The sequence below is a fragment of the Mustela erminea genome, chromosome 10 (assembly GCF_009829155.1).
Source record: "Mustela erminea isolate mMusErm1 chromosome 10, mMusErm1.Pri, whole genome shotgun sequence".
Lineage (NCBI taxonomy): Eukaryota > Metazoa > Chordata > Mammalia > Carnivora > Mustelidae > Mustela > Mustela erminea.
In genome coordinates this window covers 2,359,901-2,380,858 of record NC_045623.1, presented here as the reverse complement: position 1 = coordinate 2,380,858, position 20,958 = coordinate 2,359,901, and the positions used below count along the sequence as shown (strand labels likewise).

Genomic DNA, 20,958 nt, shown 5'->3' with positions numbered 1-20,958 from the left:
GTTGAAGTTGCCATCACTGACGTAGGGAGCTGGCTGGTAGTAACAGGTGACATTGGTGGCGTTGGGGATGATGTTTTTGTTCTGCCAGCACGTGTGAGGCCAGGAGGGAGATGGGGTTCAGGGTCTGCTGTCGTAGAAGACCAGCAGAGAGTCCAGGATGATCTGAGAAGAAGAGCAGAGAGTCGAGTGTGAGTCCACGTCAAACTCAAACTGGCACTGGATGGAGTCGAAAACTTCAGCCCCACGTTCCAGCCTTTCTTGCTGGAGAGGGAGATCAGGCTCCAGCGGTCCGTGTCCGTGCACACCTTCACCAGCTTCTGCATGTACGCCTCCTTCAGAGTGACCAGGCTGATTCTGAGCTTGTTCACGCCCTCTGGCAGGAAGTTCAGAAGGGAGCTCAGCAGCACGTCCCTGACCAGTTAAAATACGGCCTCTGTGGGAAGAGCTACGTGAAAGATCAAGTCCAGGTCTTTGCAGTCTTTGACCAGGACGTTGGCCCGCCGTTCAGCCGTTCAGCCAGACAACCTGCACTTTGATGCCCGCCTCTTCCAGCCAGTCGTGCTGGGTGTCCCATGTGAGCATTTATTTCAGTGACAGGTTGTAGTAACTGCTCAGTGGCTGGAATTAGCTGGTGTGGAGAACGGACAGCAGGCTTTTTCGGACCCCATGGCCCCCATGCTCATGGCGAAGGCCGGGACACAAGGCAGGCTGCAGGGGCCCTGGCACAGAGGTGAGGATAGCAGCTCCCTCAGATGTGGTACCAACTGAGGCTGTGGACCTGGTCCTGTGGGTTCCTCTGATCCTGGCTTTTTGCGGAAACTGCAGTTCAGGAGGTGAATTGAACCCCGTGTGGACACCCCTTGTAATGCTTTATTCCAGTAAAGCACCAAACCAGGGATCTAAAACATGAGGATTTCCCAGCAAGGCTCTGGGTCTGGTGATCGCAACATTAGATCTTTTTGAGTTGGATAAGAAACCCAAAAAATATCTATAATCTTCAAATCTGTTTTCATTTGATGATACGGTAGAGATGAGGATGGCCAAATATTCCTGCCCTTGAAACTCCTCTACTGATCTGAACTTTCTGTCCATCAAATCAACATTTCACAAAAGAATTTTTATTTTTTTCCACCTGCTTCCATTAGGGGGTGATCACACCAATGTCACTTGCAGACACCTGGCCAGAGATGCCCCTGGCCAGAAGGCAGCTACAGCACATGGCCTGTGACGGGCTCCCCTCTCTTCACGGACTTCACTGCCCCTCACGCTGTGAAAGATGAGGGGAAAGCCTTTCTTTGGTAATTTCTCCCAGCCCAGCAGGTGAGTATGTGTGTGCATGTGTAAGTGTGTGTAACCATGCATAGTATGTTTGTAAGTGAGCACACGTGCCCATGTGTGGGTGTGTGTGCGCGCATGTGCATGTGTATGCACTGAGACAGCGGGGACTCGGGCTGCTGGGCCGAAGGTAGGCGAGAGGAGTAAATCCCTGGGCTTCACGGTGGCCAGGAGCCAGGCCAGCTCAGCCTCGCAGGGGACACCAACGGAGGGAGCAAGGTTTTTCTGACACCAGGGAGTGGCTGCAACACTGTTCTCTGCTGATAGGACCACCAAGGCCCAGTGCTGATGCCGTGTGCCCAGTGCCCAGCCGTGGTCAGGAGAGCCGCCTTCTGAGGAGGCCACATCCTCCGAGCTCCCCTGCCCCACTGAACCAGGAGCCCCGACCTCAGGAAGGGACCTCCCTATGGGTCCTTTGTCTTCGTAGAACCCAAGGCAGAGCCCCAGCCAGGCACTCCTGGGCAGCCTGGCTTTGAGGAGGGAATCCAAGGTTAGGCTGGTTTAATATCAAACTTAATCTTTACCTGCCACTCAAAGATGGGATAGTTCTTCTTATCTCCCAGAGCTGGTGGGAAATAGTGCCCTACAATACCCCAGAAAAGGAAGAACTGTTCTGGGTTGGTTTTTTGGTTTTGGGGTTTTTTTTTTTTTGGTCAGATGCTAATCATTCAGGGTTTATGGGCTCTGGGAACTCTACGGGAAGAATTTGGAGAAGGAAGTGGGCCTTCCACATGGGGACTAAGTGGAGGTCTGAGGACTGGCTGGAGAGAAGGGGAGGTGGAGACGGCGGGCTACAAGGAAGCTGGCAGGGGAAATTGCCCCAAAAAGGAGGGGGTTCCTTGCCGGGGAAGCACAGAGGTGGGACCTTGAAGGGGACAGTCTTAGGAGGCTACCCTGTAAGGTCACTATTCAAGGCCTCCTCCAGGGACTTAGTCAGCCACTGACTCATCCTGTGAGCCCACTCCCAAGGCCTAGAGGAGGCTCCTCCTGGAGGCCTGAAGAGGAATTGCCTTCACACCCTCCTCCCCTAGCCCATGCCAGGGAGTGTCAGGGCCACAGGACTTGGCTTCATGCCAATGGGATAGACACACACTCTACCACTGGGATGCCCGTGACTTGAGGAAAGTGGGCAGAAATACGGGGCGCACCGCAGCAGCTAGTGAAGCCACTGTCACCTGTACTTGGACTTGGCCCCTGAACTCGTTCAATAGATCGTTGACACCCCTGTTCCAGAGCTTTTGGAGAAGAAAAGGTTCCAGGTATCATGGGATCTGTGTTAGCCGTGTGATATGTTTTCAAAAGGCAATGTGACCTTACTCTGTGTCGGAAGATCGTAAAAGCAGATTTGCCAGTGGCACCATGTGGCTGTCCCTTTGATGTGAAGGTGCTATCTCTCGAGTGACTGTCTGGATTTGAAGAAGAAAGGATATTACATACAGACCTGGCTGGGAACTGGGAGCCCTACCCTGAGTATGCACACACACACCCACACACACCCATTCAGGATTTGTCACTTTCCGAGCTTAGAGGTCCCAACTCTCTGCCTCTTAGCCATTCACAAATAGGAACTCTGGCTGAGCTGGAGTAGGGGCGCTCACATCTCAGAGGAGGAGAGCAGGTCCCCATCAGTCCCAGCGCAGTCCCTGCTTTGTATTCTGCTGGGACCCCCTCCATTAGTGCAATGATCATACCAGGATCTAGTGTCTGCTTATCGGCTGCCCAGCTCCCCTGGACACAAGGTCTCCTGCCACAGCCCTGCTCACCCTTCCCCCAGGCAACACCCACCAGCCCACCCAGTCAGGGCCCCTCTGGGCACAGTCCGTAGCAACCACTTCTTCTAGCTCCATCCCATGCCCTGGTTTCGTGAAGGCAGCCTCCCCCACCCCTTCCAGTCTTGGCTATCCTGAGGCTGAGCCTCTGCCTTTCCCCAGGCTGTTCATTCACAGGTCCCATGACCAGCACAGACAAAACCTCTTAGCAACAGGATGGAGGGAAAAACTCTTAAGGCAATTGATTTATCAGTTTCAACACTGGACAGTTATTTTCCTTTCCAAAGTGCCCGTGGTGAGTGTCCAGGATATAAATGCATCTGAGGAGGGTCCCTCCCTCAGGGAGCCATAAAAAGAGGACTATTGGGGGATAGTCAGAGAGATGGGACCCGAACAGAAGAGCAGCGGACTCCCAGGAGAGCAGTAGTGTGAGAAGGTCCAGACATGAACTTATACCCAGCTGGCGTCATCAAGCAGCCTGCCAGATAAAATCCAGGCAAAGGCATTTGAATTGGTGTATGCTGTGTACTTATAAATTAGGGGCAACGGTTGCAGGTTGGAAGGTTTCACATAACATAAAAGTCTGGTTTTATATTAGCTTTTCTGGAGAAATTAGAAAGCTGGTAACTGAGCCTGTATTCCTTCACGGCAACTCCAGAGGGGAGCAAGACCAGGGCCGCCCCCTCTGAGTGCCCTCGGTTTCACATCACTCAGCCTGGCCCCTGACCCTTAACTCAGAAGGTCAAGAAACCAAGCTTCCCTGAGGTTGGGGCTAGCCTGACAAGTTTGAAGATCAGTCACAGACTGAGAGAGGCCTGGGGTAGTCTGGGAGCCCTCTAGAAATTGCAGAGATGAGTGTAAGAGCCAAGTCTTCAGGAGGGATCGAGATCACAGAAGAGCAAAGACATCTAGGAAGTCCCTTCCTCATCCAGAAGGGCCTGGGGCCGTTCTGACAGAACAACTCCGAAGCGCCCAGAACCCACCATCACAGGTGGGAGCCGGCCGGCCCACATGGGGAGTTCCACTACATGTCCAGAATGATCTGAGAGGGCTTCCAGGGCCCCCAAGTTGAGAAGGACTTTGTAAGATTTCTGGCAATGTTCATCTTTACCTGTTTCCTTTTAGTGATTTACAGTAAATCCCCCTAAGCAAAAAGGGTCCTCGGAGTTTGTTTGGTGAGAGCAGGGAAGGAGGGCAGGCTGGGGAGACTAAGGGCTACCACATAGTCTTACAGTGAGTCTTACAGTGAAAGAAATTCCCAAAGAGACAGATGTGGGTGTGCATTCAGATTTGGGAACCTGCTATAAGGAAGAAAGAGTCCTGGAACTGGGAAGTGATCCACGGAACCTACCAGCCCTTGATCACCCCTGTTGCTTTACAACACACCAGAGAAGTTCCTAGATCAGTGGAGTGCTGGAGCCAATACCTAGCAGCTTGCAGGAGACAACTGTCTACATCTTGTCCCAGCTTCACAGTCAGAGTCCATGGCTTCATAGTAGAAGCCTGAAACCAGCCACCATGGGAATATTTCCACCCCAGAAGTTGGTAAACTTCTGAGCTCTCCCCACCCCCAAGAGGCAGTTGTAAATTATCTGGTTCTCCTGATGGACCACCCACCTGTCAGATCTGGCCTAGGACGTGCTTCTGGGGACAGGCCGAACCCTGGTGAGAGAAATTCCCAGACTCCACATCCCCCCATGGGTCCCAAATAGGAAATGAACCGAACAGGCAAACAGGCTGAATCAGAATTCAACAGGAGTTCTAAATTATAATGAACCTTCACTGGCTTCCTTCTGTTTTCTTTTTTTTTCTTCCCTTTTAATTATTTTTATTTTTATTTATTATGTTATGTTAGTCATCAGACAGTACTTCATTAAGTTTTATTTTTATCTCTATACCCAACATGGGGCTTGAACTCATCCCTGAGATCAAGAGTTACCTGTTCCTCAGACTGAGCCAGCCAGGCACTCCAACTCCCTCTTTTTTCTAATTGCTTCTCCAGAGAGTCCAGGTCTGGGAGAAGCTCTCTTTCCCCGGGAGCTGAGTCAGGTTTGGTTTGTTGTTGTTGTTGTTCTTTCTAAGCTGAGTTCACAGTGAAGGATCAGGGCCAAATTTCATGTTGTAACAAAATCCACTGAAGGCCCTAGCCAACACATTTCCTCCTCCCTGCATAGCTGAGCTCCCAGCCCATTTCTAGAAGGGGCTCCGTATTGCACAGAGAACCTGCAAGATATGTGGAATGGCCTTGAATAACTTCCTCCATTCACCAATTGCAAGGCCATACCCATGCTTTTGCCATCAGCATAGATGTTATCTCAGGGAAATGAAGGTTGATCTGCAGCACAGCCCCTTCAGTTCCCTGTATTGCCCCGGACCACAGCATCCAGCAGAACCTTGGGAATCATCAGCTCACAGAAAATTAGTTACACAAGTAAGGAAATTTAACAATAGGGCTTGAGCAGACTGGGAACAAAACTTACATAAGCATAATGATGTAAATACTTGAAAGCAGATTTAACCAAAAGTTGTGAAACAACTTAAGTGGGAGGATGTCCACCGGAAAATGTTCCTGCATTTCTCCTTTTTAATTGCACAGCACTTCTGACACTAGATGTGTGGGGTTTCTCAACACCAAGCAATTCTCTGCAACACCAGGTAGATGTCCTACAATTCAATTCTTTTTCTTTTTCTTTTTCTTTTTTTTATTTATTTAAGAGATGGTGAGAGCATGCAGGGGGAGGGGTAGAGGCAGAGGGAGAGGAAGAGGAAGAGAATCCAAAGCAGACTCTGCTCTGAGCATGGAGCCCAATGCAGGGCTCAATCTCATGACCCTGAGATCATGACCTGAGCTGAAGCCAAGAGTCAGAGGCTCAACCAGCTCAGCCACCCAGGCGTCCCTACAGTTCAATCCTGACACTAACTGGAATTAGGTGCAGACCTACAGGTTAATGGCTTAGTCCTGTAACACTACCCTCAACTTCAGATGCCAATGGCAAGCGGTAGGTACCTGGGTTAATTACAACATCTGTCTGTCTTGGCTACAAATCGGAAGTTCCCATACCCTTTTTCCTAGATTCGATTGTTGGCTGGAACTGTTCACAGAACTCCAGGAAGCAGTTACACTTACTGGTTTATTATACAATGAAGCACGTGATAAATGATATAGATGACCAGCTAGATGAAGAGATACGTAAGATGTGGTCTGGAAGGGTCTTGAGCTCAGAAACTGCTATTCCCACTGGGAATAACCTGGAAGCTTCTCCAAACCCCATAATTTTGGTATTTGTATGGAGGCTTTCACGTAGGCATGGTGGATCATTAACTCAATCTCCAGCTTCTGTCCCCTTCTTGAAGAATGGAGGAGGGTACCTGTTGGGGAAGGTCATCAAGAAGACATGACTGCCGATTGAACCATAAGTTAGACCCTGGTGATCAGAGGTTCTTGCCTCCACCCCTGTCCTTGGAATGTGGGTTTCATTTGCCTTTCCTACTCTGAGAGGCTGCTCCAAGGACACAGCCTTGAGTAACAATGTGCTGTTGAGAAGCCCTGCATAGTCTACATGACTGAATCCAGTTAGGGCCCCTCTGTCCCTGAACCTAAAAGTTGCCAGGTGGGTGCAGCGTTCCATTTGTCTTGCTGCCACCCAAGACTAGCCTCTCCTGTAAGTTCCCTTGCCTCCTTAAAACTGCCACCTACCAACCTGGCGTGGTCTGCCTCTTTTCTCCAGTCTCTCTTTGTTGTTACCTTATGGGCTAGTTTCAGATTACACAGGGAAGCTCCCAAGAGGTTTCTTTTTCTTTTTTTTTTTAATATTTTATTTTTTTATTTGACAGAGAGAGAGAGAGTCACAAGTAGGCAGGCACAGAGAGAGGGGGAAGCAGGCTCCCTGCTGAGCAGAGAGCCCAATGTGGGGCTTGATCCCAGGACTCTGAGATCATGACCTGGGCCAAAGGCAGAGGCTTAACCTACTGAGCCACCCAGGTGCCCCCAGGGGGTTTCAAACCAACAGAGACTGTAAGTTCCAAGCTTCTCATCCTGGGTTTGTCCTTCCGCTGACCAGTCTCCACCCTGAAGCTATCCAGGAGACTCCTTTTCCAGATTTGCCTCATTAGAACGAAAGACATTTGGATCATCCAGAAAACTCCAAGGGATTTAGGAGCTGTGCTCAGAAACCAATATATATATATCTTCTATTATTTTGCAGAGAGTATTTCTCTGCTAGTCCAACAAGAAGAGAGGCTGATCCCGCTGGGGTATGTGATCTGCAAGGGAATTCAGGCTGTGCAAAGGCGATAACCTAGCTTCCACATGGCTCTTGAGCAAGAAAACAAGGACTTCCTTTCTCAGGTTCAGCTACTGGTTCTTCTTGGAATCTGGACAAAAATGGCAACCTTTCTTGGATCAGGCCCCTGTGGAGCCCTTCCTCCTTCCTACTCCCATTTCCTCAGACCCTTCTCCAGTCTTTCTGAGATTCCTCTTTCCTCTCTCGTCTCCTCCTCAGTCCCCGTCGTTTCCATCAGGTATCACACATAGAGGCTTCAAGGGAATGAAGGGATGCCAGGCACCGGGGGAGGCCTGGGCCAAGCCAGAGAACACAATGCCTGCCCCCGGCCAGCTGCTGCGACACAGTGCTAGAAGGACACTGCTGCCAGATCTTCCTACTTATCTGGAGATCCTTGACCTCCTTTGTGTGAAACTCCCTGTTTTTTAAATGCTAGCAACTAATTCTAATTGTTTGGGCTAGATACAGAGACTAACTCAATCAAAAACCTGGTTTCCCCGTCCTTGAAGAAATTTCATTCAAATCGTGAGAGGACATGAGGGAAATAGTTATACTCTAGTCTTCTGGGGAAGCCAAATACCGAAAGTGGGACAAAACCTGTAAACTTTCCTATTAAATCAGTTTGATTGTTCAGAAACTGCCCCAATCGCCACCATCAACACCATCGTCATCAGAATTCCACCTTTACATGGTTCTGACCGTCAGAACATGCTTTTCTCCAGTAAATTAAAAACCAGGACTTCTAGTGGAAAACTGGCAGTTTTAATTCAATAGAAAAAATACCAGTACTAGAAAAGCCTGCAACTTCGTAGACACTTTGCTGAACACTCCTCTCCACTTTCCCCTGAAAGCTGTCTTTCTTCCAGGCTTGTCAGGAACAAGGCTTCCACTGCCCAGCTCCCCACCTCACCCCAGCACTCATGCCCTTCTCTGGGCTTCCCAAAGCATGAAAGTACCTTTGCTAAGCTCACTGCTCCCAAATGATTTTCTGTCTGTGCCTCTAAGACCATCTCCTTCTTGCTAGTATCCCCTCCGGGGACCAGCAGATGGAGGCTTCTCTGTGCGACCCCTTGTCTGCGATATATGAAGGGGTGCCAGGACCATACCAGGGGACTTAAGTGGTCTTGCTGCAAAGCACATGCCACAAAGGCTCCACCAACACACACAGACACTCCACCAACACTCTCCAATCGAGAGACAGACCTCCCTTATCCTTCTGGGAATTTTCTCATATCACGCCCCGCAAACACTTCAGGGCAGCCCTCTGAGGCCCCGTGTACCATATGCTATTTCCTTATGTGCTTCTTTCTCTTTAACAAATGTTTCTTTCTGGACTCAGCCCAGTCCTGTTAAGCATTCCTGCCCAAGCAGGGTCTGCTCCTCCCCAAGCACTAGGCGGGGCTTGGGACCAGTGAAAGGCTCCAAACATCTGTGGTCTTGTGTCAACCCAGCCCAGCCTTGCCTAATCATCTGCGGAGGCAGCTTGCTGCTGGAAGCCTGGTGACCGAAAAGGTGAGAGGCTTGTACTAGAGGTGGCAGCGATCCCCGCAGCACCCAGGTACATCCAAAAAGCTCTCACTCACTTTGCTGCTTTCTCAAGAGTCTGCCGGTGGTCCCACCAGCCCCAGCCTCAGAACTCAGCCATGATCAGGAGAAGCTTCCTGGGGGCAGTAAGACTTGGCCAGCACAGGGTCCTTCCTGGCGTCCCGCAGGTCTTACCCAGACTCAGCCCCACCTCAGCATTCGGATCCTCCGCGGACTCCCTGGTAAGTTCCCAGCTCAGCCATGTAGGCAGCCCTCCTTCTCTTGGGGGCTTAGGGCATAAGGAGCACCCCAAATTTCTTCTTTCCACATGATGGCTGGAGCCAGTGGGCAGTGTGTTGGGGAGCTATGTGATTTGGCAAAGGGAAGGTGTTCTTGGGATATCAAGTCACCCAGACCAAGGGGCTCCTGGCTAGCTTAGCTGGTAGAGCATGACTTTTGATTTCAGGGTCGTGAGTTCAACCCCCATGATGGGCCTAAAGATATGAAGGGAGGAGGGAAGGGAAGGGAAAGGAAGGGAGAAAGAAAGAAAGGGAGGAAGAAAGAAAAGGAAAGGAGAAAGAAAAAAAGAAGAAGGAAGGAAGAAGGAAGGAAGGAAGGGAAAGAGAGAGAGAGGGAGGGAGGGAGGCAGAGAGGGAGAGAAGGAGGGAGGGAAGAAGGAAGGGAGGAAAGCAGGGAGAAAGAAAGGGCAAGCAATCCAAAACTAAGACCACCAGGACACTTTTATCCTGGTCTGGATCTTGTGCAGCCATGCATGAGTCACTTTTCTCCCATGGAACTCAGACTGCCGCAGCTGCATTTGGGCATTTCCCGATGGACAGACCTGTGTGTGGTTTGGCCAGCAGCCAGCCCACTGCCCATAGTTGTGACAGGTCCGTGAGTATTTGACACCACAGAGGGCTCACTCTTCCTACAGATAGTAACACCCTTGTGTGGACACCTGAAACATGTTTCAAAGGAGCCACCTTAAAAAAAAAAAAAAAAAAAAAAAAAGGAGCCACCTTGCCAGGGCATGCCCATAGCTATAGACACCTGGACTAACCCCCAAAGCAAGCAGGTGGCAGCAGTGGCCCTCAACAACTGGACGCACCCTCTGGGATAGACAGTATCTCAGGACAGGCTCCAGTATGACCATCAGCTCTCACACTCACAAGCCTGGCAACCTTAGCCATATTTCCTCAGTTTCCCTATCTGTACAGCGCGGCTTAGACTAGTAGTTCTCAGCCTCAAAGAACAGCTCACGGGTTTTTAAACAGGACAGTTGCAAGGCACACCACAGAGCGGTATGCCTCTACTTGTCAGCCCCCATTCCCTTTGCACTGTAGGGTCCCCTTGCCATCACCACAGGTGTCCCCTAACCCTCTGCAAGGAACCTGGGCCGCTTCCTGTAAGTCGACACTGGTGGAGCCAGTGAACCCAGGAGCAAATCACCTAGAGGTCCCGCAGCACAAGCAGCAGCCCCCATCCCTCAAGAAGCTCTTTAATCTCTCTGATTTTTCCTGCCCAGGTCTCAAGGTTCTGTCCAGAGAAGACGGATTTGAAGGATTACGCCCTTCCCAATGCCAGCTGGTGTCCAGACATGCTGAACCTATACCAGGAATTTCTGGAGAAGACCAAGACCGATGGCTGGGTCAAACTCCCCTCCTTCAAGTCCAACAGAGACCACATCCAGGGGCTGAAACTCCCATTTGGGTTAGCAGTTGCCTCAGGTAAGGCCTGGCCTGGGAGGGCCTGTGGGCACATCTGCTCCCCAGCCCACGGGGGGTTCAGCCAGTCCCATTCACTGTGTTGACCCTCAGGACCCTCAGGAAGGGGATCCATAACCTCCCTTCTAGTTCTCAGCAGGAAGTTCTTTCTATGTCTGACCCAGGAAAAGAGAAGAGTATTCCCTCCGATTTCTGGTTCTTTCCTCGTATCCGAGAGAACACAACCTAGTGTTGGCCTTTGCTTCCAGCCAAGAGCCCCCACTGAGCACAGCCTTTAGCCCCCTACCCTTCTGCCTTCCCACTGGGTGTTCTTCCTATGCCGTCAAGCTTTATCCCAAGTCCTCCTCTCCACCCAGTAGGGGCCCTGGGGCCTGCCTCCCCGACTGCAGGCCTCAACACAGGTCCCCACTCTACTGGCTCCATAGCCAGGCTCCCCAAACTCCCTCCAGATCAGACAGATAGAACTTTCCACCTTCACCTTCCTTCATGTGTGTGGGTGCGTGTATGTGTGCCTGTGCGCACACATGTCCCTGTTTTCTTGTCTCTCTCATTCATGCATGTGGTTTTCCAGCCCACTGATGAATCTGTGGTACGGTAGGCACATGACCTTTGCATTTATACCACAACGCAGGGTCACCAAACTAATTTTTTTCAAAGAATTTTATGTCCACCAAAAAAGGATGTAGTTGTTGTAGTAGTCATCTTGGGGGGAAAATCAGGACTTTGGTGGACTTTTCTGCATTTATTTTACTGTGTGTTTTTTTTTTTTTAAGATTTTATTTTTAAGTAATCTCTACACCCAACATGGGGCTCAAACTCAAACCCCAAAATCAAGAGTCATGTGCTCTACCAATTGAGCCAGCCAGGCATCCTGATTTTACCGTTTAGTACTGTTGTTATTTTGAATTATATGTGCAGTACATGTTACATTTTTAATTTCCCAGGTTTAAGGTCTGTTAAAGTCTTGATCTGGCCATGAGCCTGTCTCTACCCCTCAGCTAGGGAACTTCCTGAGTGTTTCCCCCTCCAGACCAAGGGCTCCCTGAGGAAAGGGCAGACTCTCCACTCTCAGATTGAACGCTCCTTGAGGGCAGAGCCGGGGCATCCTCTGGTTCTCTCCCAGACCCTGTGCCTAAGGCAGGGCTCCACCATGGTGCTGAATCCCAACTAGGGCCCACACACTTGTGCATCCACTTCTCGAGCTACAGCACTGCCCATCTCTCCCTAGACAAAAGCGACTGGCGCATCTTCACCAGATGTATCCAAGAGGAAGGACAAGGCTACGAGTATGTCATTTTTTTCCACCCATCCAAGAAGAAGTCCATCTGTCTTTTCCAACCTGGCCCCTACCTGGAGGGGCCCCCAGGGTAAGCCACAGACAGAGCCTGTGTGGATGTCCCTGGCTGCTTTCTGGGCTCGGCTCAGATGGGCCACACACAGGGCCCCAGAGTCTGTCCCTCTTCCTCGGAGCTGGAGGATGGGAGGGTGGGCACTGGGCTTCTGTCTCCACACCAGGCCTGGAAGGGCACTCTGGGTCACCTGGTCCAGGCCTCATTGGGCAGATAAGGAGAGCCTCTGTATGGAGGCCTGAAACTTTTTCCAGTAAGAAGGTGGTCTTAGAGACCACTTGGGAGAAATGTGCTGTGAACTTGGAAGAGGACAAGATCTGGAGCCAGGCTTTCAGTTCTGTTCTGCGTTGCTGGCCTTGGTACCCTAAGCAAGCATTTCAACCTCTGGCCTTCAGCCTTCTTACCTGAAACCTCGGGCAATAATACCTAGCTGCCAGAATGACTGAGAGATACGGTATTACAGGACCATGTCTATGTACTCACAAATCATATGACACAATTTTAGCTCTCAGACACCATCTCTCCAGACTTCATCTTTTGCCTAGGGGCAAACACAGAGATAAGGTAGCACAGCAGTCCACGCAACCAATCAGGTCTCTAGTCCAGGATCTAGGACTCCAAGCCACTGATCTCTCCATTATACTCTGCTGCCTTTAAACCTGGGATAGGCCCAGGAAGGAACTCACACTAGGTAAATTCCACAAGGGAAATCAAGCTGGCTTTGAGCCTCTTGCCCAAGGCCACTGGGCCACCAAGTCCATGGTTGTCTGCCTTCTCCTGCATCCCTGTTCCTTCTTTATTTTTTTTTTAAAGATTTTATTTATTTATTTGACAGAAAGAGATCACAAGTAGGCAGAGAGTTAGGCAGAGAGAGAAGGGGAAGCAGGCTCCCCGCTGAGCAGAGAGCCCGATGCGGGGTTTGATCCCAGGACACTGAGATCATGACCCGAGCCGAAGGCAGCGGCTTGCTTAATCCACTGAGCCACCCAGGCGCCCCCCTGTTCCTTCTTTAGACAGTCACCAAAGCCTGCTAGTGGTGCCAGAGTTCCTACAAGAGAGAAAGAATGGTGGGGGGGTAGCTTTAGGGTCCTAAGGCCTGGGAGAAACTCGAAGTTAAATTCAGAGATCTTAAAAGATGTCAGCACCTTGGGACACCTGGGTGGCACAGGGGTTAAGCTTCTGCCTTCAGCTCAGGTCATGATCTCAGGGTCCTGGGATCGAGTCCCACATCAGGCTCTCTGCTCGGCAGGGAGACTGCTTCCTCCTCTCTCTCTCTCTCTCTGCTTGCCTCTCTGCCTACCTGTGATCACTCTCTGTCAAATAAATAAAATCTTAAAAAAAAAAAAAAAAGATGTCAGCACCTCCACAGGCCATGGATTCAGACTGCAGCCCTTGGCCACCTTGGCCATCCCAAAGGCATCTTTCATGAGGACACTGATTTTCCCACTGAGCACTGGGGGACTAGGTCAGAGCCCTACACAGGTCAGGAATGCCTGTGGTTCTCAAGAGGAAAACTATAGAAGGCGGGGCTGAGGGGTGAAGTATAGCTGATTTTTATTTAGGGGCTCATGGAAAGGCAGCGGAGGACCACCCAACACTGAAGGCAGTGGGTTGAGTGGTTCAGAGAAGAGACGAATACTGAAGAGAAAGAGATACCCAGTTCAGTCTATCTACTGCATAGGGGGGAAAGAAAAAACAGTTCTCAACTACTATGTCTTTTTCTCCTGTGCATCTCCTTTACTGCTCACACAGGACACTTCTGATAGTTCTGATCACCAAATGTTTAGAGGCTTTTCCCCACACCAGGTAATTCTGGGACACCAGCTGGGTGTTCTACAATTTCACTCCATTCTGACACCATCTACCTGGAGACAGCATCAGATCCTACAGGATAAAGGCTTAGTCCACAAGACTGCCCTCCACTTAAGACGCCAAGAGCAAGTGGCAGGTTGCCAGGTTCCCACAACTTTTGTCTGACTTGGCTATGTTGGGAAGCAAGATTTTCCCGTCCCTTTCAAGGGTCCTTGCAGCTGGACTAGGAATCAAATTGACCTGAGACAGATTAACAGGAGAAAGTCAAATTTAATAGTGTACATACAGGAAATTCACACAGACATGGGAATTCCAAAGACAGGCAAAATGAAGCCTATCTGTCATCCTGAACTAAGGAGCAGGGGGCAGGGATCTGGGACTTAGAAGGGAAGGAATGCACTTTGCATGGTAATAAGAAGAAGAGCAGATATTTGGTAATTAGATGCTTATCCTGCCTTACAGATGGGTCACTCAGGTAAAACTTAATCTCTGGTAATAACCTTTACTCTGGGAAAGACTCCCAGTTTAAATTCTTCTATGTAGTGAAGGAATTCCACAGGGTCTCAGCTGCCTTCAGCTCAAAATAATATCCATGCTCGAGTGGCCCATCCTGGGGCAGCTTGCCTTGGCCCCTACAGTTACCAGTCAGAGTTCTCACAACCCCCTCCTCATGCTCACTTACTTTGCTAGAGAGGCCTCCAAAACTCAGGGAAACACTTATATTTACCAGTTTATTAAAGGATATGATAAAGGATACAGAAGAACTGCCAGATGAAGACACACATACGGCAAGGTCTGGGAGGGTCCTAAGCACATGCAGGAGCTCCTGTCTCTGTGGGGTTGGCATGCATCACCCTCCCCTGGGCCTGTGTTTGCCAGCCTGGAAGCTCTCTGAACCCTGTACCATTGGGATTTTATGGAGACTTCCTCACCAGGTGTGATCCATCAAATATTCCATTTCCAGCCCTTCTCCCTTCTCTAGAAGCTTCTAATCATGGCTTGGTCTTTCTGGGGACCAGCCCTCATCCAGGAGTCATCCAGAAGCTTGCCCAGAGCCACCTCAGTAAAACAAGACACTCTCACCGCCCAGGAAATTACAAGGGTTTCGACAGCACTGTCCTGAATCCAGGGCAGAGACCAATATATATCACCTATCTTATCTCAAGTGTCCACCCAGCCCCTAGGCAATGAGGAGGGCTAGGTTGCGGGCTGGCCAAGAGCTATCCTGCAGAATCCACAAGGCTGTCAGTGGATCCCTGTCTGCCCAATGAGGATGCCAAGGGAAGAGCAGATTTGGGGTTCTTTGGCACCAACTTATTTTCCCCTCTTTAAAGCAATGTGAAAGTAGGGGGTTTTATGAACATTACTTCATGTAATCTGCTGAAATAGGAATTATTTTTATTCAGAATTTATAGTGGAAAAACTTAGGCTCAGAAAAGCTTAGCCACCGGGCGCCTGGGTGGCTCAGTGGGTTAAGCCGCTGCCTTCGGCTCAGGTCATGATCTCAGGGTCCTGGGATCGAGTCCCGCATCGGGTTCTCTGCTCCGCGGGGAGCCTGCTTCCTCCTCTCTCTCTCTTTCTGCCTACCTCTCTGCCTACTTGTGATCTCTCTGTGTCTAATGAATAAATAAAATCTTTAAAAAAAAAAAAAAAGAAAAGAAAAGCTTAGCCACCTAGCAGCTCAGCAACTTAGCAGCTTGCTCAAGATCAGACAGGTAGTGGGAGGTGGGGCAGGAAGTCAAACCAGGTGGAGGGTGGTTCCACAGCCTTCCAGCTCTTTCCCCTCCTGGTGGTAGGAACCGGAACCGGAGGGTAATCCATGCTAGCACAGCGGGGACAGCTGGCCTGGTCCGTGGAGAATCATGCTTCTGGCAATCAGAAGCTTGAATCTGTCTCATGTTATCTGCATTCTAGATTTCAGCGCACTTCTCTTTTTCCCAACTTCACCAACAACAAAGCAGCTTTGGCATAAGGTCGGCTTACACAACTGAGATTGAGAAATTCTCTCGCTCTAAGGAAAGCAGGTGTTGGCAGCAACCTGCCAAAGGGGGGCCCTGGGCCTTCTGCAGGCAGGATTGCTCAGGAGTCTGTCCTATTGGCCCTGTAGAGAACATAAGTTACAGTTTCTCTGCCTTGAAAATGTGGGCTCGGCCCCAGATGTACTGATGGATAAGGTGGGAGCTGGCCCAAGGCCATGCCCTGGAGCCCACACTGAAAGACACCAGGCATTTTCCAGGCCCTGTACAAGCGCACCTTTCCAAATGATGGCCATTTCTGCCAGCCACAGGTGATGAATCAGAAAAAATGTTTTCCCATTAACCTTATCGGAAAAACAACAACAAGAAGTTTTCCTGGCAAAATAAAAGAATTATGTCAGGTGGTTGCTGACACCTTTGAAGGAACATGGTAGAAAAGCTGAAGTGATTGGGACCAGTTTGATGAGCTGGGATGCTGCTCTGCTTGTTTTCTCTCCGGTAGAGAGGCAGAGGCAGGGCGGTTCCATGTCGGGATCAAGGAGGGGGGCGGGGAAGTTTGCGCCCCCGCCTAGCTCCTGCCCCACCCCCAGGTTTGCACATGGAGGGTCCTTGGCTGCCCTGATGGATGAGACCTTCTCTAAAACGGCTTACCTGGCTGGAGAGGGGCTGTTCACAGTAAGCCTCAACATCAGGTTCAAAAAGTAAGTATGGGTTCTTGGGGCCCTGGCCAAAGTCATGCCCTTTTTATCCTTGAGGAGTGGCCATGCTCAGCGGTGGTGGTGTGGGAGCCCTGTCGGCTGCCTTCCTTCCCCAGCCACTGCTCAGCCATTCCTTGGGTCCCAGCCAGAGCACAGCCTCTGCTGTCAGATTCTGGAAGTCTGCAAACGGGGCCCTGAGTCCTGAGCCACTTATTCCCTGAGGCAGAGTAGAATGAAGAGAAGGCTGGGGGAAATGGAGGGGTGAAGGGATGGCTGCTGGGGAGTCCTATGAGGGACGGGCTAAACCACCTCCTTTTCCAGCTTGATCCCTGTGGGCTCTGTGGCTGTCCTGAATGTTGACGTGGAAAAGATCGAGGACCAGAAGCTTTACATGTCTTGCATCGCCCAGAGTAGGGACCAGCAGACAGTCTATGCCAAGTCTTCAGGTAAAGAGATTCTCAGCCTCAACCCCCTGCCACCATCACCCTCAAGGCAAATGGAAGGAAGAATGCTGATGATGCTGTCCCAAGCAGGGACCAGCTTTTTAGAGTGGGATTGGGCACCTGGAGAACCAGGCTAGGGTTTTTTTGTTTGTTTGTTTGTTTCTATGTATGAGTGGTCTGACCTGTTTCACAGGGACAAGATCGGGCGCCAGATAACAGGATGCAAATGCTCAGGGCACCCCATCCAGCTCCTGCCATTCAGCCTGTCCTCTTCCCACGCAGGTGTTTTCCTTCAGCTGCAACTGGAAGAGGAATCATCCCAGTAATAGTCACTAAGCCTTCCTGCTGACTGCCTTGCCTGCTAGGGACCCACTACAGAGCAGGGAGGGGTCCCCAGGAAGTGACTGGTGAGATAAAGGAGAGGGTGCACTCCTCTGAATAAATAGATTTATGGCCTCATTCTCAGGCTAAGACCCTTCTGTGCCCGGAAATTAGAATCCCGCCAGCACCTCCCATACACCCACTTTCCCATTCAGCACCAAGAGATCTCCTGGGCACCTGCAGGTTCCAGGCTCTGGGTGAGGCACCAAGCACACAGCAAGGAAAGACTTTAAAGGGTATAGCCTGGTGGTGGTCAGTAAGGGCGGGGCGGGGAGGCGCAGTGCATGGGACATAAAGTTTTGTTTTTTAGAAAGAGAACTCTGGTGGCCGTAAAGCAAGGGTCAGCAAGCCCAAAGGTGGGAACCCTGGTTGGGAGACCCCATCACGGCCCCCAGCTAGAGACAGTAAGGGCCTGACATGGGTCAGAGCTTTGAAGATGAAAGAGATGAAACATGGGACAAACAAAAGAGCGTGGGACTTTGCTGCTAATTACATGTCATGGACTGGTGAAGAGCTCTGCGGGATGACACCATGTTTCTGGCCTAGGAATTGCAAGGGGCATTATCGGGAGTAGAGAGGAGCAGTTTTGAGGTGGGGGTGGATAATGAGCTTAGTTTCCCACCCATGGAGCTTGATGTGCTCGTGGTGTTTTAGCCACATGGCAGGCACCAGCAGGAACCTGGATATTATGGTCTGGAGCTCGAGACTGATGAGCAACTGACTCGGTCTGTAAGTGATCAGTATAAAAAGGGACATGGAACCATGGGGAGTGAAGCATGCAGAGTGACAGGAGGGAAAGGGCGGGGAGAAATGAAGGATAGGGAAAGGGTCACAGATAGAACTTTTAGTCACGCTAAGGCTTAAAGTTGGGGCAAAGGATGAAAAGCCACCAGAGACTGGGGATAGGACAGGAGTGACCATTCTGAAGAGGAAGAGCTCAGCAGTGTCCAACACTCAAGAGAAGGCAAGACAGATGAGGACTAAAAATAGGCCTTTGCCTTTGGCAATGAGGAAGATGAGGGTCTTCTTTGCCACGTGGGAGCAAAATCAGTAAAAGATGGGTGGGAATGACAAGTGAATCTAGATGATTCTTTCTAGGAATGTTGTTGTTGATGAAGTTATTTAAGGAAAGAGGGTTGACTATATTTATAAATTGCTTTGGAAGGAGCTAGTGGAGAAAGGCTGACACTCTAGGAGGGAGAGAGGTGTCATTCAGCAGAACACCTATCTGGTCTCAGAGATGGATTGAGAGCACAGGTGGAGACAGCATCAGTGACTCTGATACCAAAAAAGGAATTAGTAGAAGGGGGAGTGCATAGTAGGGGGGAGGGGAAGGAGCTTCATGCCAGAGGACTTCAGCGTCCTCAGTGAAACAGGAGGCGAGGCCCTCAGTGGGGAGAGGGGTCTGGAAGGAGGGCCATGATTGCCATATGCCACTGTGGGGATCAGAACAAACCAACCAGGTACACGTGGGCCAAAGCATGCAGAAGGCCCAACTGCTGATGGAAAATGGGGGTCTGGAGTGTACTGACCTGGGATGAATGGAAGGTGAGAGCCAGCTGGCAAGACTACGGGACAATGGCCAGTAAGCCAGGCAAGGAAACAGCAGTGACAGAGGAAAAAGAATATGGCCGGCGAATATTTTTAAGAAGGAATGGTCTGACATGAAGGAGAAGAATACAGACTGAAGGAGGAAATCATCACCAAGGAGAAGCCAGAGCCTCCTCTGAGCCTGCAGAGAAGAGAAGTGGGAAACTGAGCAGCGGCCTCCGGGATGGGCAGAATGCCATCCAAACTAAAGGGGTGCGGGTGAGGCCCAAGAAGACGTCAAGGGCTTGAGAAGTTTTACCAAAGAATGAGAACTCCAAGGGGGGCATATCACAAAGGACTTTATTATCAAGTGTGGTAAAGCCAAATACTGAGACAGGCATACCTTTACATCTCTGAAGTGTCACCATATTTTAAAAAGAATGGACATAAAGTCCAGCTGTTGGTGTGTAGGAGTCATTCAGGAATCTGGCAGATCGAAGCTCTGCTGTCTTTAACACATGACTTCCAAGATCATCCTGATGTTGACATATAGTTGCCAGATAAGAGAAGAGAGAATCATAATAGAGGTGTTTAGGGACCAAGCCTCAAAATATTTCCATTGACCAGAACTCAGTCACAAGGCCCCACTAAACAACAAAAGGAGAACATGGTCTAACTATATGTTGGGGAAGAAAGGGAAAAGGTTAGGGTGAATAGCTAGTAACCATGGTCTCCGTTTGAGAGGAGGATGGGCAGAGGAAGGAAGAGTCTATATCCAAACCCACACCCTGGAAAGTGAAGAATTCAAGTTCGGGCCTAGGCTGAGGATCCAGGAGCTGGGGCCCCTACCCCGGTACCTCTAACAGAAACAGGCACGGGTTGGAAATCTACAGAGCTGGGAATGTCTCAGGCAAGACCCCACAGCAGGGCTGGGAATATCAGGCTTGACTGGATAAAGCAGGCAGGGATCCTGGTAAGGGAAATAAGGTTATCGGCTGCTGGCACACTTCTCTAGGCTCTAGGGCTTTGAGAAGCCCCTCTCCTTTCCAGGAGGTCAAGTATCACAGCTTTCTAGGTAGGAAAGGGGAGTTGCTGCCTCCACACTTTTTAAAAAGTCATCGGAAAGGCAACTACTCTAAAGGTAGATGGAATGGAATCCACTGGCCATCCTGGCAAATGAGGCAGCTTATACTGCTTAAAGCAGAGGATAGGGCTGCCTGGGTGGGTCAGTCAGTTAATCATCTGCCTCTGGCTCAGGTCATCACACCAGGCTCCTGGAACAGACCCCCTCCTTGGGCTCCCTGCTCAGCAGGGACCCTGCTTCTCCCTCTCCTGCTCTCCCTGCTTGTGCTCTCTCTCTCTCTCTCTCTTTGTCAAATCAATCAATCACTTTTTTAAAAAAATAAAAAAACAAAACCAGAGGATATGTTTTCTCCAGATGCCTGAGTCCAGTGCCAAGAGAACTGAAGAGTGGATAATTGTAAGAGCAACCAGGTCAAGAAGGCAGGAGATACTAGCTCATATCAGCTCTTAAAAAAAGGGCCCCTAAGGCCTTCCTGGAACTGCAGAGCTAAGTCATTCATAAAAAGTCTTAGGTAAGGAGCCAGAGCTGTAAGACACAGCATATCACCAACTCCATCACCTGCCAGTGCCCACAGTGAACACTGTAGCAAATCATGCTGAGGCCACTACTCAAGGCCATGGGGCAGAGAGCTTAGCAAGACCCAAAAGCCCAGGGAGTCTTATAGCACTTGCCTGCCTACTTGGGAGAAAGTCCTGCCTGCCTCTTCATCAGGCTTGAACCCAAATAACTTCTGTAATGCCCAGTCTTCCAGGGGTCCCTCTACAATGGCACCAGCAGGAATAAGGCGATCAGGGCCCTGGGTCACATGTGATGCTCTCCAGGAGTGGCAGTGATAGTGCTGGTGGAGGCGAGGAGGCAGCACTCTGGGCCTCATTGAAGGGAGCAGTTCTGCTCCAATCCAAAGACCTCTAGGGTTCAAGGAAAAAAAAAAAAAAAATGCTCTTTAACATAGATCTAGCTTCTAGCCTCAACTCTGCTACTATTTGGCACATCATGGCATTCTAGCTCTGTTCCTTGTTCTATAAAAATGGAAGGACAGGTGAGGTGACG

General features: G+C 50.2%; 1 protein-coding gene across 2 annotated transcripts; it reads left to right on the top strand.

The window, feature by feature from the left end:
- Positions 1-1,104: 1,104 nt before the first annotated feature.
- On the top strand, positions 1,105-20,182 carry THEM5 (thioesterase superfamily member 5). Of its 2 annotated transcripts, XM_032303008.1 has the most exons (8): positions 1,105-1,320; positions 8,839-8,899; positions 8,988-9,153; positions 10,437-10,638; positions 11,864-12,002; positions 16,363-16,473; positions 16,792-16,916; positions 17,196-20,182. In XM_032303008.1, exons 3-8 carry the CDS (start codon positions 9,031-9,033, stop codon positions 17,237-17,239), a joined length of 744 nt encoding a protein of 247 aa, XP_032158899.1. In that variant the 5' UTR covers positions 1,105-1,320; positions 8,839-8,899; positions 8,988-9,030; the 3' UTR covers positions 17,240-20,182. The 2 variants fall into 2 exon arrangements, with proteins under 2 accessions (XP_032158899.1, XP_032158898.1); XM_032303007.1 differs by lacking the exon at positions 1,105-1,320 and having other exon boundaries at positions 8,692-8,899.
- The last annotated feature ends 776 nt before the right edge of the window (positions 20,183-20,958 follow it).